Source organism: Danaus plexippus (assembly GCF_018135715.1).
Source record: "Danaus plexippus chromosome 22 unlocalized genomic scaffold, MEX_DaPlex mxdp_27, whole genome shotgun sequence".
NCBI lineage: Eukaryota > Metazoa > Arthropoda > Insecta > Lepidoptera > Nymphalidae > Danaus > Danaus plexippus.
The window spans coordinates 3819105-3835822 of NW_026869855.1; the positions used below are offsets into that span (position 1 = coordinate 3819105).

At 29.1% G+C, this 16718-nt stretch overlaps 1 protein-coding gene across 1 annotated transcript in view; it reads right to left on the bottom strand.

Annotated features, from left to right (window-relative positions):
- The window catches only part of LOC116773662 (uncharacterized), a 66980-nt gene that overhangs the window by 23549 nt on the left and 26713 nt on the right, over window positions 1-16718 (bottom strand). Inside the window, exon 2 of the mRNA XM_061528756.1 lies at window positions 14341-14545. Within this exon, the coding sequence (XP_061384740.1) occupies window positions 14341-14401 (61 nt within the window). The 5' untranslated portion in view covers window positions 14402-14545. The remainder of the gene's footprint in view (window positions 1-14340; window positions 14546-16718) is intronic.

A 16718-nucleotide genomic window follows, 5' to 3' on the forward strand; every position in this document is an offset into this window, starting at 1 on the left:
AATATGAGGTAACATAAATCTGAACATTCAAAAAGATGACGTGTAATAACAATAAAAGCACAGTAATAAAAGCTACAGATAAAAAACTGCTGAAGTAAATTGTAATACAGAATTATATCTTGAGATTTATGAAAAAATTCTCTCGTTATTTTAAGAGTTTTTATCACTGGAGTCAAAATTTTATTATAGGTTTAGTTTTATAAACATGCATATGTACATAAATTTTACATAGTAAATACGTAACTTTTTGAAGATCTATATTATTATAATCATATTTCTTAAAATTAACTCTTATGGAATGAGTTATTATTTTTAATGACTTCCTCGTCTTTTTTTAAGTATCATTTTACAAGTACTTGAGGCTGAATCACTCACTCCTTTGTTTTCTACTTTATTCTTTCCCATTTTTTTTTACCACAAGAAAAGGACATTTCATTATATGTTTCCTAATTCCATTAAAATGTTTAAGTAAAATTTATTTAAAAATTAAGATATGAAAAATGTGTATTTCATTTAGTCACTTAAAAACGTACGATAGCCAAATTGCCAGAACCGTTGACAGTCATGATGTTTATTTAATATGATTATTTGACTTTAACTCTGAAGTATTTAATAACAGTATGCAAAAGTGATTAAAGCAATACATTTGTGGCAAAACTGATTTGAATGATATATGATATTGTTAGCGTACAATTTATATAAAAAATATTAGTTGTGAAAAACTTTATAACTATGTTATTATTCCCCAAACATACGCTACTATCACATGAGTTAATGTCCTTTAGTAAATTGCAAGAGTTTGCTAAAGTGTGCCAATTCGTGGCCAAGGCTGAGCAAACTTCCCTCATATTTAATTTGGCAGGAGCATGCCCGCTGGGATTATTGTTATATATTTACCTATTGTTCTGATTTTCTTATCTATCAGATAAAAGTAATATATTACATTTATTATGATTAACTATGGTTGAATATTTTCATGTACTTCTTTATCCTATCGTAATGTTAACATAGTTAATACATAAATCATAGAAGGTTTCTCATTTTGTTTTTAAAGATAAATTTTTGACATTGAATTACTACAGAAAACATATTTTTTTGTCTTAATTGTCTATTGCTGAATAACGTATAAAACTTCTGAAATAATTCTATACACATACATGAGCGGAAACGTAGATTAATAGCATTTTTACGAGACATGAACATTATACAAGCTATATTTGGCTGAGTTTCAAGTGGGTAGTTTAAAGTTTTTTTTTCTTCAATTTGCTGCCATGAATTTGATCCCAGTGGTATCTTGCGAGCAATCTGTACTAATAGGCGAAGTTAGTACGTAGTTACTTCAAACAAGATTTCCTGGCTTAAAGAGGATTGGTTAGATGCTGGCTTCCTAGAGAGGAGGGTGTCAAACTTTTTTGTTAATAGGCCAACAGATTAATAATCTTACTACATGGAATGTAATTTTTTAGGTACTCGAGTAATTGATATTTTTTAAAATATAAAATGATTAAATTTTTATAACAAAATGAATCAATTTATACGGTTCATGCTATATTAAACGTTATATGTAAATTTCTACGACTTTTTTAAGTTCAAAAACTCAATAAAATTAATAGATGAATTTGAACCCACATTAGAAAAACAATACAAAATCCCAGAGGATATTAATTGTGCGTCTGCTTTCAGACCAGATATATTTATGTATTCGCGAATTTTAAAGCAGGTTGTTATAAAAGAGCTAACGGTTCCTTGGGAAACCAACATTCCCAAAGACCATGGTCAATAAATATTACGAACTCACATCAAGGTCAATAAATATTACGAACTCACAAACGAACTCACTCGAAATAGGTTCGTCGTGGATTTGTATGCGGTAGAAATGGGAGCGAGAGGTATAACGGCAAAATCTCTCTACAACCTACTAAAAGACTTGGGCCTGTCCAAAACTAATATCAATTCATTCTTGGAACGTACTTCGAAGGCAGCCCTAGTAGGTTCGTTTTAAATTTGGTTTGGTAGCGAGAGGAGATTGGACGGTGGAGGTGAGCGTTTAATGCACCTCAGATAGGGGCCCCTTAAATTTACACCTGGTTCGCAGGTCCCAGACACTGTCGAAGCTTCTCTCCCTGTAACGCAATGGACCCGGCACCCGCACGGTGAATCCATTGAATGCTAAGAGGTTTCGTCTCATATTTACCTGAGTTATTTATCCTTAATTTTAATTTAATCGTAATATAATCCTCTTCATATTTATTTAGTTTTCTCCTCGTAACAACAATTAATTGAAATGAGCTATCTAATTAAATTCTAAGGTTAAACTAAACGTTTATTGTTTTTAACCTAGGTTTAATGGTAATATTGATGTTATTTATGTCCTATGAGTATCTTAGATCAATAACATATTCCACCCTTAATGATACTTAAGACTTTCACTAGCATTCATTTAAATAAAACTAATATTATCGGTCATTGAAATGACATTTTCATCTCTTTTGCCCGTGATCATGGTTGCTGTAAAGTAGCAAAATACAAAATTATTTTTCTATTTATTATATAAACACACAGAGTTCAATGTGACATTTAACTCAGGACATTTTTGCTATTTATTCTATTAACATATGCCCATAATAACAATATAAGTTCTGACTGGTCTAGTTTTTAAATACAATGTTTTCACAAATTATGAGGATAATTTTTCATTATTCTATATAGGTTGAATTCATTTTTTTTAAGGTAAGCAAGTATATTAAAGAATACTTCTCCGGGTATTTAAAACTTTTCAGCCTCCGTCTAGATTTTTGATGATACTTAAGCACATTGCAGTGCACTCAACATAATTGTCCGTCACTTTTTTGTATTTGTTATTTAAATTTCAGTGAAGCAATTTACATTAAATCAAAATTTTATTTTTATTTGTATAAGAAATATTCCTTATTTTTATTGCAAAATGAGCAATATTTTACGCGTTATCAATCAACAGAAATATTAAATAAGTGTGCTTTTTTCACGAATAAAATATTCTTTTGAGAAAAGGGTGCACGAATATGTTTATTATTTTTGTATTATACGTAGTTGAAGTTGTTGATTTTGGAACAAGTATGAATTAAAAAGGTTCTGTTTTCAAATTAAGTACTATTATAATAAGTTGTTAATTATCGTGCACGGATTACTCGTAAAAACAGGCATATTATTGAATTATAATGCACTTTGATTAACCCATTAAAATTTTACGTTGAAAATTTTTGCCCAATTTATAATAAACATGAATAACACAGGAAATATTTTTTTAATTTTTGAAAACTTAACTGGAAATTCATTCTTAATTAGCTCGATTTATTGATTTAAATTTATAAAAGATTTACAATAATAACTGCACTGGGGTCAAAACCAACGGTCTTTTAAATCTGTTTTCAAATAATTTCTAAAGAAGGCAGTTAATTATTAAAACACATTAACATTTCCTCCCGTTAGTGGCGCATCAAAGGCGCGCAAAAGTGCATTTCATTTCTGCTGCAACCAATAAAGTGAAGCCTTTTCGAATGGAGGTATTACTGTAATGGATTTCTAGCGAGATTTAAAAAAACAGATATTACAGTTACAATGTGCTGTATACAATTTTCTATATATATCTATTGAAAATGCAAAAGGTATTTTATATGAAAATTAATATTTTGTATTCTAAACAATTTTAATTATATAAATGTGTAACATATGCGTTTGAGTTTGTATATATGTTTGTATTTAATCCTAAAATCTTTGAATGCTCAGTAGAAAAGAGTATAATATGCATGAGTTCACATACACTTTGAAGTTCAATTGAAGAAGCACGTGTACTTTGAAATCGAATTTCGACATGAGTCTGAAATGAAAATATATTTTTACAATTTATTTATCGTCACTGGGTTTCACGCAAAACAGTTTTACTAGTAGCAGCTTTTTATGTCATCTATTTTAAAAATGTTAATGTGCAAAAAGTAACAAGAGTTAACAGAAATTTAAAGCAAAAAAATACTTCTACCAAGGAATATTTATCCTAATCTTAAGTTACTTTTAATGAACAAAAAAGAAAAGATACAAAACTAAAGTTTTAAGATACATGTTTGCTGTTTAGTTTTTTCATAAATATATCTTAAAGGTAGATTTATCTGTATTAAGTGAATCATGGGTTATATCTTGGGGTCAAGTAAACTATAGCAAGCCGTTCCAAAACATATATTTTGAAAATCTTATACCGTAATTTTATTAATATATAAAATATAATATGAGCGTTATTAAGATTTCATGATGTCATCAACATAAACTATGCCGTTTGGGACAAAGGGAGGTTAAAGTGGCGAAATCGCTGCATCAATTATAGGACGCGATTTAGGCAGAAACAGAATGCGTTAAAATGCAAATCAGGCTCTAGAACTATTGTATGCGACGAGCGAATAACTCATAATACTATCGTATTAAGGCTAAGACCTTTTAATACGCTTAGCGTTTGGTTTAAATTTGAGTTAACTTAAAAGTAACTTTTTTAAATGAAGTAATTTTTTATTGTATATATAAATAATGTATAAAGAGAATTGCTTTTTCTACTATAGTTATAGCTGTCCAAATATTCGTTCATACATTTTTCTCATATGAAAGTTTCAATATCGAATTTTTTCAAAAAAAAAATAACTGCTCGATAGTTTTTGCGTTAAAGTACTCTAAACATCAGCCAGCCAGTCAAAGATATAATATATGCATATAGCATTACATTTGCTATCATTGTTACAAACCATCGAATGAAACAGGATGAATTTTCATATATTTAATTAAAAAAATGAAAATATGACGTAAGTTTGAATGGGTATCTTGACATAATGAAAAATTTCACGGTCGCCAAGTTTCGAAAGCCACTTATATAATCCGCCCAGACATCACCAAACGCCATCCATTATTCCTCATATCCTCACCATATTTTCCGCATATAAATTAACTCATAACTCAACAGTATCAGGTCAAGTCTAAAGCATTTGTGTACGAGGCGAATACCCGAATTATTTCACACAGCGCATTACCTATTTAGTTTTATACTAAAAGTTAATGACACCAAGCTATTTTAATTGATCCATTAGATAAATCTGACTAGGATTTAATATACTTATTATGATACAGAAGTGGCTGAATCAAGCAACGTCAAATGTGTAAAATATTTATATAATATTCTCATAAAATGGGTCAGGAAATACCACAGACTACAAAACACATAATTACAAAATTGAGCCAAAGTAGCCGTCCTCACTTTAGAAACGAGTTACGAGGCTCTAGCGGACGATTAATTTGTTTCACGTTCTGTTTAGATATTAATATTGTAGATTATGACATTTATTACGCCTCGGCTTTATTCTTAAAAATGAACCTAGTTACATTAAATTTATTTTATACAGATACATATCCTCATCCATTATATTTCATCAAATTTGAATGATATAATGATGTTTGTTTTTAAATCACAATGATACTTATCATTATCACATCAAATCTGGAAAATTGTAATCGTTTTTTGCGTGAAATACAACTTCCAACATATGTGTGAAAGCTTAGTTCCATATAAACTTTTTTTAAGTAAGTAGAGGGACACGTACACATAGCTACATTAAATAAATGTAACTTAAAAAATATGTTAAGAATAAATTAAGTAAAATGAAATACGAACCGAATAAGTTTCCATTATAACGAAGTCTTGGGCAGTTCTTAGTTCTATAGCAACTGTTTATTATGTTTTAAGCCCAGAAAATTATATATTTCACAAAGAAATTAACTAAAGACCAGATGCAGAGAATCAGAAAGTGGAAAAAAATAGTTATATAAAAAATATACACAACTCCTTTTAATTGTTGGGCGTATGGAGTAAAAAAATATACGAGTAATAAATGATACCTATATAAATAAAAAAATACTTCTAAAACCTTCAGGATAGAACTGAATAAATTTAAGCGGAAGAGTCTATTGAGATAGCCTTTAAACGTCGGTACGGCTGGAGTCCATTATTACCGCAGCTCTCAAGTGGGGTTCAGACCTCATTATTTTTGCAGAGCATTTGCAACACAGCGGTTTCGTTGTAAGCGAGTGGGCTTCTTTTGTCGCCGAGCTTCAATGGTGGAAGATGAAAATAATGCAAAATTGTGTTCACCTTCGAATAATACAACCTCAAAGCGATTATTTTCTAAGGATCTTTGAGATGTGATTTGAATTTAAAAGCGTTGTTAAGACGTCGCCTTAATTGTATTTTAGATATTGAAGTTCGAACTGTTATAGTTTATTCTCTATAACTAGTCTGTGCTCACGGCAAAGCGCATGTCAAATTTATATCGAGACTCATATTTTCAAAGTATACCTAAAAACAATTAATTTACAAACAAAAAAAAGTATTTCATTGACTTAGTTTCTCCATTTTGCAAAAACTACACAAAAATGCGATTTTATAAAATTCATAACTTAAAAGCTATTAGAACTGGAAAAAATATTGGTACACGATATTTTCCTCAAAACGTAAGTTTCAATTCTGTATTTGTTAAAAATATTTAATTTAATCAACTTTTAAGTTAAAATTAATTTTGTTCTGATTTTTTTAATTCTAACTTTAAGTAATTATAGGAATATTAAGTCAAATTGCATTCATATTCATATTGCTACAACAATTAAGGATTAACACAATTAAGATATCATTACAAATTTACTTTGGTGTTTAGGGGTATTATGATTTTATTATCTAAGAACGTATAAAATTATAAAGAAGATAATATAAAATGTATGCAATTAAGTCTCCAAATATCAAAATTTATTATAAGATCATTTTTCCAAGTAAAAATGCCAGCACAATAGAAGAGGGATGCTCCGTTTAGTCTGGAGATAGCTCTATAAATTTTAATTTTCTTTAAACTGCCCGGATATTGTATCTCACAGTTTTTATAGAGGCTAAGAGGGGATTCCAATCAACCCACTATCTTATACAGACTAACAAAAGAATAAAAATCAGTGCAGATGAGAAAACGATCTCGATGGATGATGCAATCTTGTTTAAAAGAAACGCCTCAGGGTGAATGAAATAATGTAGCAGAAGAACTTAAGAACAAAAGAATCTATCAGTGAACGTTTAGTAATAATGATGGCTACAAGGACCACAATTTATGAAAACCGTTCAAAGCTGTATCGAAGTTTGTCGTGATACGTGACGTTGGCTTATCGTTTTAAAGATGACTTAAATTCCATTCTAGAAAGGATAGCGTGCGGATTTTTCTACTACTTTTTACTTTAGCAAATAGATTACCATTGATAATATTAAAAAGGAAAGAAAATTTCTTTTTAAATATTTATGTGATTTACTTTTAATTTTGGTTTCCTGGTACAATAACTTAACAGTCTGCGTATAAATAAAAGTTTTGGGAATCACACATCATCATCCATTAGGAAGCAAAAAACGGTACATATCATAATAAAATATTTATATCTGAATAACATTTACAAATTCATTTTTTTTCTTTACTTCTTGCTTGAAGAAAAATGAAAAGAAACAATGCATAAGTACTTGTAATATTTTTTGAAAATTTTTGTCACTGTTAATTTCAATTATTGTGATGTAATAACAACTCTATGACCTAATGTTGCTTTTAAAATATTAATCTAAAATATATTATTTGAAACTATAAAAAAATAGCGAATTTGTAGTTAAACACTTTGCAATTTAATATCTCAGGAAGTTGAAGCGGAATTTAGGATTTTGCTCATAAGTTTTGTAACCATTTTTCAGATATATTAGTGACTGGACTCATTTAAACATTATTTATTCATAAATTTAAGTAAATATGTCTTAAAGAGCATATAAAAACAAAAGAACAAAAATTGCTATTATGGAAATGATTGTTTTTAGTGAAAATAATAAAATAAATTAAATTCGAAAAAAAAGGTCTCAAAGCTGTTGACGACTTCCTGTAACAAGTTTAATTAAAGTTTTAACTGCTTAAGTAACGAGTAGTTAATTCATTGCAAAGAATTTTAATCCTTAATACTCAGTCGGGCTATTTTTATGGCTTACTTAACCTAACTAAAGAGCATCTAAAAGAACCTTAACACCCATAAATATTTTATAAAAAGTTTTCAGTTAAACTTTTTTAACATCAATATATGAGAAAGTGTAAGTAAGACGTAAATATTATATTTTCTTAATAAATGAAAGTTATATAATCGAGGTCCAAATATCGTCGGCTGTGAAGAATGTATTACGACACAATATTTTACAAACGAGAAAACCTTATGAAATTATACTCCCAACATGTTACCGAAAATCCCACAAATATCACGATATCTAAAAAGTGTGTCATTTTTTAGGGTCTAGATTAGGGACGAAATGTAGTAGGGTCGTGCCGTAGAATTAATGAGGCGATTTATCTGCGGGTATTGTAGCATCAATGTATTCAAATTGGATAACATTCAATTTAGTCACCTTTTATACTTTTAAAGACTGTAGAGTTACATTTATTATGAAAACACATAAACGATTTTCTAGGATATTAATTTTTTGTCTTCAATGAGAATGATGAAATAAAAGATGTCATTAAAATTATTTGCATCAGTTGATAGGTCAAGAAAGTTACTTAAATTCAAAGAACTTCAATTAACATATCAGTGAACAAAAATTTAAGTCACTGAACAGCCTTACCTACAGTGTAGGAGTTGATATATTAAAACCGGTACCAGCAATCTTGGAGATGACAAAGTGAGCAATAATAATACTATGAAATGTTACGATTACCTTTAGATCGTAAACTACAACTAGCTGTTACCAGTCCTTCTATTAACTAATGCCTTAAATTATGTAGGACGGCTCTTGGAGAATGTTAGCCTTGTTCGATCGGACCATAACTTTAACTATTTGTTTGTTACAAGATGGAAATATATGGTTTGTTTTGTTATGTGTTTTCATAACGGTTTTGTTATAACTGACCTGATATATATCAACGGATTTAATAGCTTTAAGAATTTTTTTTATCATTATCTTCATTGTTTGCCAATGTAGTATACAATAATAAAACTTATAAAAGTAAGATGTATATGTATCTATATAACGGTAGTAAAAATATATAACATAATAAGTGTATGACTGCGTTGTAACAAGTGACCGAAATGCCCAGTGAAAACTTTTGACAAAATGTAATAGCATATTCTTTTGAAACATAAATCGTTGGTCTGTTAGATTAGCTTAGCGGTAACATTTGCGGTGCCATTATTCTTTGAGTTGACTACGGTCCACAGTCGACGATAAATATATACGTTTATGGCGGTTTTATTATATGGGATTGCGTTGAGGACTCCCTTTTGATGTCAGATATTTTTCTTTTCATAAAAGCGATTTAATGGAAAAGTTGTTTCTGAATGAGGAATGTTTTAGATTTCAATATTGCTTGTTTTTATAATATTTAATGAACTTAGAATGGTTGAATTATTCATCAGTCTGTCAATGACTGGATTTAATTATGAAAATATTTATTCATAATTTATTCTTCATATAAATATATCGGTCATCAATAATAAAACCTGGCAATAAAAATTGAATAACATATAAGTCTTTCAGGAATATTTTGCCCTCAGACAAACTTTACCCCACGTTAGGTTTACCTGTTTGTGTACCTTTAGGAGTACAAATAATACATTCTTGGTAAACTTTTCCACTCACAAGCGAACTTATTTTTGACTAACCGTCTTTGTATAACACTTTATGTATTCGCAAATAAAGTTCAAGCTGGCTTGTAATGTATGAGGCACTACACAACTTTCCGATATTGGAAATTTTATGTATGATTTTATTAAAATTTGTTCTGCTATTAAAATATTATCCCTTACATGTTTGGAGAAAAAACAAGTAGGCACATTAGAAGTTTACTGATAAAATAAATGATAGATTTTATCCTTGATACGTGGAAACATGTACTCAAAAAAAATCTAATAGCTTTTATCAGTAAATTAAGATTGACAAATGAAAAGGGGCGAAGAAAGATTGACGAAGAAAATGTTCAACTGAAACGTTTTTCAAGTCAAGAAACACGCAAAGCTTTAAAACATACGGTTTGATATCCAAAACAACGAATATTAATTAGATATTAAACTTATTTGAATCAAAAATTCCTTTCGTCCTCTACTTGGATATAAATTTTAAAACAATAAACAAAGTGATGATTAGTTTAGAGCAAATTAGTTAACGGATCATTACTTTGAGTTTTCATGGTAATCTATCACTCATTCTGAAGTGCTAAGAAAAACCAATTCGTTTTAACTCAGCTGAGATAAGTTTAACAATATCGACAAAGCCGTGAGTGTCGACGTCAGAATCTGATTGATTGACGAATATAGCGCCTTTAGCGAAAATGTATAGTAGAAGTCATAATTTATGAGTGTTATAAAAATGGTTGCTTTTCACCATCCATCACGTTGCATGTGATTACTCGATGTCGAAGGGTGTTGTATTTTAGTATCTCAGTTTCGCCTCAAACTAGTGTAATCCCATATCAATACCCAATCCCATATTCTACGTTACAGTGATTTTATTGAGTTAAAAATGTGTAAAAATACATATTGAATTGGTTTCTTAGGTGACTGAGAACGAAAATTGATAACTCTCAATGTTATTTTCAATAAAAATTGTCACGGGAAATAAAACAATATTATTGTAAAATGAGATAATTCTTCTCAGATCTTTTATAATTCCTATAAAATTATAAATAATAATAAAAAATAAACATTGATTAGGTAAATACATTAATAATTAAGTAGCCAAACATGAAGACGATATAAAAACTATATAATAGGTAAAAACAATTTGAAGGTAGGTGTAAATTTTTATGTTTTGTTTTCGAAAGAACAAATACAGAAATTCCATTAGTACATTAACCGCATGCACCTTATAAATTTAACTACTCGTAATAAAACACGATATGGTATTTCAAAATAAAGGCTTCATTTTAAGATAAAATTATTCTGACCGCCATAATTCATTTAAGAATAAGTCCATCCCATAAAACCCACGTCTCTCACGGCTGAGTAGGAATTAAGTAAGTGAATTTGAGTTAAGTTTATATGGATAAATGGTATGGCTAAGATATATGTAAGAAATATGATGGCTATTGAATTTGATGATGTAATCAGAAAAATCTTTTTAAGACCCACAGAAAGTTAATATATAAATTTTGGGTTCACAGATAAATTTATAGTTTATATTATAATCGATAAAAAAATATATATTTTTATAACGTGCTTTATATATTTTTCTGGATATTATCCATATTATAGTATAGGTAAAAAAATAAATATTAATTTTGATCCTTACAGTAATAATATTAACGTTTATAATTTTATATAGATAATAAATTCAGTCTTATCAATCACAATATATATATGTATATATATATATATATATAACTAATATCTAGTCATAACATATTTTGAGCAGCTTTTATTGCTTTTTGAAAGTACAATTGTTCAAATTATTCTTTATGCACTCCAACATATATAAATATGTTAAAATGTAACAAAAATAAACTTGGTTAGTGTATAGTAAACCCTAACCTCGGATAACGTTACTAATATCTTATGACGTAAAAAGTTTAGTTTTACGTTATAGTTTATTGGTATTTTTTTTTCAGCAATGTTTAAAATTAAATATGCTACAGTTTACATATATTAAACAACAAAAAAATGTTTAGATGCTCGACTCTACCTTAAATTATATAATAGAACACTTTTGCTTTAAAGTTCATGCCATGTTAATGTTAACCCTTAATTATAATAAACAAGATTTCTTAAAACTCCTCCTTAAAAAAATAATAAAAATAAAGATTAAATACTTATAGAAAAACAATTCTAAGATAATAAATGTATGGAAGTCTCAATTACATTAAGCAGGTAAATAAATGAGAACGATATAACAAGCCCATTCACAATTTATTGGACTCCAAGGAATTTAGTGCCTTATTAATATAACAAAATGGAATTGAATCAATTTTACATATTAATGGCGTTTTGTTTAACTAATCGATGTTTTTCTTTATAAATATTATAATACACGCACTTGTATACAGTTCAACATATTTTTTGCAATTTTTTCACGAGCGTTCTTGAAATAACTGAATATTTTTGATGATTTTTTTTATAATAATAAAAACGTAATAAAAAAGAAACAAAATATTATGTTCATTAACATTTTATTACATGTCGTATGAATAAAAATATTCTGTAGCTACATACACAATGTTTCTACATAGAGTCGATTGTCGTAAAATACAGGCACAGCCTTCAAAACGTTTTGCCTGTCTTATTAACTAGAAAGCTTGCTCGTAAATGCCGAAAATGTTCTGGCAACGATAAAATTCATATTCCCTTGATAAGCGTTTTTGTAATTCAAAGATTTCCCAAAGTTTTTCCCGTATGGGAAAATCGCGTAATACCATTAGACCATTTTATAAATAAGGAAACAAACCACAAACGCCTTCTTAGTTATACGAATCAGCAATAATATTTGTTTATTTATGGACCGACTTTCCTCATACTAGTTTGATGGATACGTAACATGACGTAATAATGTTTGGTATAGAAATATTGATAACATTTCAATGTAATCAATCATAACGTGTAAGTAAAATGATACATAATTTAAGTAAATTTAACGATGTAATTATGACACTAAGTTTATTTTCTGAGTTATAAAATTTTAATTATGGTCTTAGTTAGCAAGATTTTCTTAGTCTATGATATAGTTGTGGGATTCTTGCATTTCAATTATTTTTTAAGATCACCTATCCCACTACAATTCACGTTTTCTTTGGGGACCAGATTTTTGCAGTGTATTAAATTATTTTTTAGCTTTAAGATATTAGACATAATATATACTCTTTATAAAGACCGGGAAAAGTATATAGAATGACGAAAACACTATTCTAGTAAGCCACCTTTATACAGAAAAACGTATATTCTGTAAATGATCTCCATTTAAGGCCCAATGTACATAAAAAGACGGAAACACAAACAAGGCGGAATTCCTAAGGTAATGAGGTCTTGCGGTGCGCTAACAATGTTGGCCTTTGACTCCTGAAACTTTTCGGGTAAAAATATTTGGAAGATTCTAGATTCTTAACAATAGAATGCGTACTAAATATGTGAAGCATAAAAAATATATTTCCAGGCATGTCGTTATAAGAATATAAAAATATTAGGTAACATAAATGATTTATTATTGCGAAAAAAATGCTTTTTTAATTAAAAACGTTTAGTTATTTTATCGAGTACTATGAAATCGGATGTTTTAAATAGTGTATAAATTATTTTAATTTTATTATAGATTGAAATAAATTAAGATAAAATAAAGAAACAATTTTTTATAAAGCTAATATGTAGTTTTTAATGTCGTATCTTCCGATCTCAATATTTGCAACAAGGCTCGATCAAATTTAGTTTTATTGTTTAAATCCTGGTCATTGATCTTTTTAACATGATACCTTTTTTCTATCCCATAAATTTTTATATTTTAATTTTATTTATGTGAAAATCTAACAATAGCCACAAAAAACTTATTGTCCGATCGTGAAAAATATTACTAATAGTTAAAATTTCACTGATTTCCAACAGCAGATTTAAGTAACTCAATTTTGTTCTACAATATCGCAAAATCTCCATTTAAAGCTTGTATTTTACCTTCACAGACCTTATAAGGTTTTTTTTCTTGTCAGCATAGTATTAAAAGCAACGGAAAGTAGGGCGATTAAGTCACGCATCATAGGGGCTTTGCACAGAATATACACATGCACACATGAATATAAAATAAAGAGGGGATGACTTCTTTTACAGAACCCACAATGGCCTTTTTCAGTCCTTTTGAATGATCTCAGACCTATCTACAATATGCATCTTTATACTCTAAAACGAGTTTAAGATTTATCCCGTGTCAATTTGAAATAATACTGTATGTGTGTATGTGTGGATATACATATATCTAATATACATTATACATATGTGTATGTAATGATGTTAGTCTGAATGTTTGTGTTCGAGTATCGTATGTATCGTATGAAGATATGTGTTGAAATTTAATTTTGTATTGTAACCTTATTTTTGGTACTTATTACTCTTCCACACAAATACAGTTAACAGTTATTAAAAGTATTCTAATCTCGGGGTATGTTTGCAAGTCTGCTAATTTATTTTAAAGGAGCTAAAGGGGGAATGATAATTAAAAACACAATTATTTCGAACATTGGGAGTGACGTGAAATAAGAAATAATATTGACATGTGAAATGAATTTTAAAATAAGAATCTTGTTTACTCACCGATAAATTGAAGAGCGATGCATGAGATGCAAATAACAACAACTTGCATGACCAGAGGCATTTTGTATGTCTTTATCACTCCTCCAAAATTTACACCATATTAAGGACATTCCATCTTTGACACTAATTACACTTCGTAAGCACTTGAATTATAATTTTCATACAAATACTCTCGATTGCATTTTGGTAAGTCAGCACATATATCCTGAAACAATAAAATATGGCTTAATATATATATTTTTTTTATACTATTTACTTTAATAAAAATACCTAAGGTCTTACTAGACTCGGTTGCATGCAATCTAAGCTACATCAATTTCAAACAAATATCCTTTTATTTATATTCGGTGTTTTATATTCCTAACCTTTCAATGAAAAAACTCAAAGACTTTTAATCCAATTTGCTTTATACAATGTCATTTTGGATGATATCCAAAATCTTGAGCTCAACAAAATATTTGTTTTGATGTACGGCCACAGTGCTATCTCCGCAATCGTGGGAAATGGCCTCTATAAAAATAAACAAGAGATATATTTTCCTTTAAATTCCTTTAAAACATTATAAAGATATAGAGAAATATAAAGATAAGATTGAACAGATATGAACTTTTATCCTGTGAAAGAATAAAATTTCGATTAGAGTATCTAGTTGTTTTTAAGGAAAAAAATATGATCATAAATTTTAGGCTAAAAATAAGTTAAATAAATGTAATTTACATTAAAAATAGTATCTATACTTCACTTAGGTAATGAAAGCCATCAAGTACAATATCACTTCAACTCATAAACTTTCACGGAAAATTTTAGTATCAGTCACACAGTCTTCTCGAATAGCTACCCCCTATATGTTGTCAGCCGATACATCGGGTTCCGGAATATTGTTAGTTGTAGTTTTCATGAGATAAAAATCTCATGAAAACTATAACTAATAAGAGTAATTTTATATAGCTTTTAATTCTCATGTTAAACGCGCCTCACTAACACTAGAGATTTGCACTGTTTTTTCCTGTCAGCCAACCATCTCCTGGAGAATAATTCCATGTCCTACTGACGTGGCGTATATTACATTTATGAGCCTAACGTTCATGAGTCTAACGATAACATAATGGTGACCAGGGGAGAACTCGCTTATATGAAAATCTCAATGAGGCTGCTCTGTGACTCTTCAATATTCTTTAACGCAATTGGTTTTTAGAAGATTTTAATGTCAATCACCATGACTTAATTCAATCTGACTGACCACGCTTTAGGAGAAGCTTGGAATTTCGCATTGACGCTAATTTTATCTCGGCTAAAAATGAAAGCTATGAGGATGGGGAATGTAGACAGGCGATTGTTACTAATAAACCCATTGAGAACTCCTGAACACTTTTAGTCAGAAAAGCGAATTTGGTGGTACATATCATAAGCTTTTTATAAAATACACCATATCTTTGCATCAGGTTTAGGTACTTCTCAACTTTGGATCAGTTACCACCTTTCTCACCGTACAGAAATTCTTCTATGACAGAGGTCTGAATTAGTAATAACCAAGTACTGAGATCTCTACTTAGTCTCGACGTGTAGTGGGAAAGCTTTTTTGACGTTTTAAAAACTTATTAGTTACAACTTGTTGGTTGCAACTAATCTAGTCAGCCATGAGCATAGAAGTAAGGTGGGCAATCTCCGAGTATTTTTAGAATACACTTTGGACACTGTGCATTAATTGTACGCCTTTATTCCTGCCAATTTTTTTATCCGATGTCTTAAAGGCTCGAATGGATAAGTTGTTATTGAAATAATGTTTTAACCACTTACAGCTACATTTCCACCTACCAAAATGATATCGCACAATCCGCATACGTATATTAAATAAGTAATCAGACAAAAGAAATTAAAGTTCCCGGTAACAATTTGTACGTTAATGACTATTATTCAAACTTCATATATTTTCAAACACAATGTTACTTCAAATTTATTTGTTTTGTGCATGAAGCAGGTGTCCGGATCCAAATCGGTTGGCAGTGTTTCACTAAACTCGTTACCAACTTTTACTTTGGGATTAAGTCAGTTACAAACCTAAAGATTTTTATTAAAAGTTTCGTCCAAACCAGCTTTAACTTTGTGAAAGTACGTTTGATTCGAGAGTAGATTTGCAAAGCAGTATTTAAAGTAAGTGGAAAGCTTTGGAAATTTTCGACCTAGCTATAGTTTGTTTTTACAATGATAAATTTTATCTACATAGGCCTTTAAATTCTTGTGCTTTCAAAACTAAATTAGACTTCTATTAAGAACTTGAACTACGCTGTAAGGAACTTTTGACAATATTACCTAAAGTTAGAAATATAATTTAAAGTTTATTATAAGATATGGATTTGAATAATAGATAGCGTTGACTT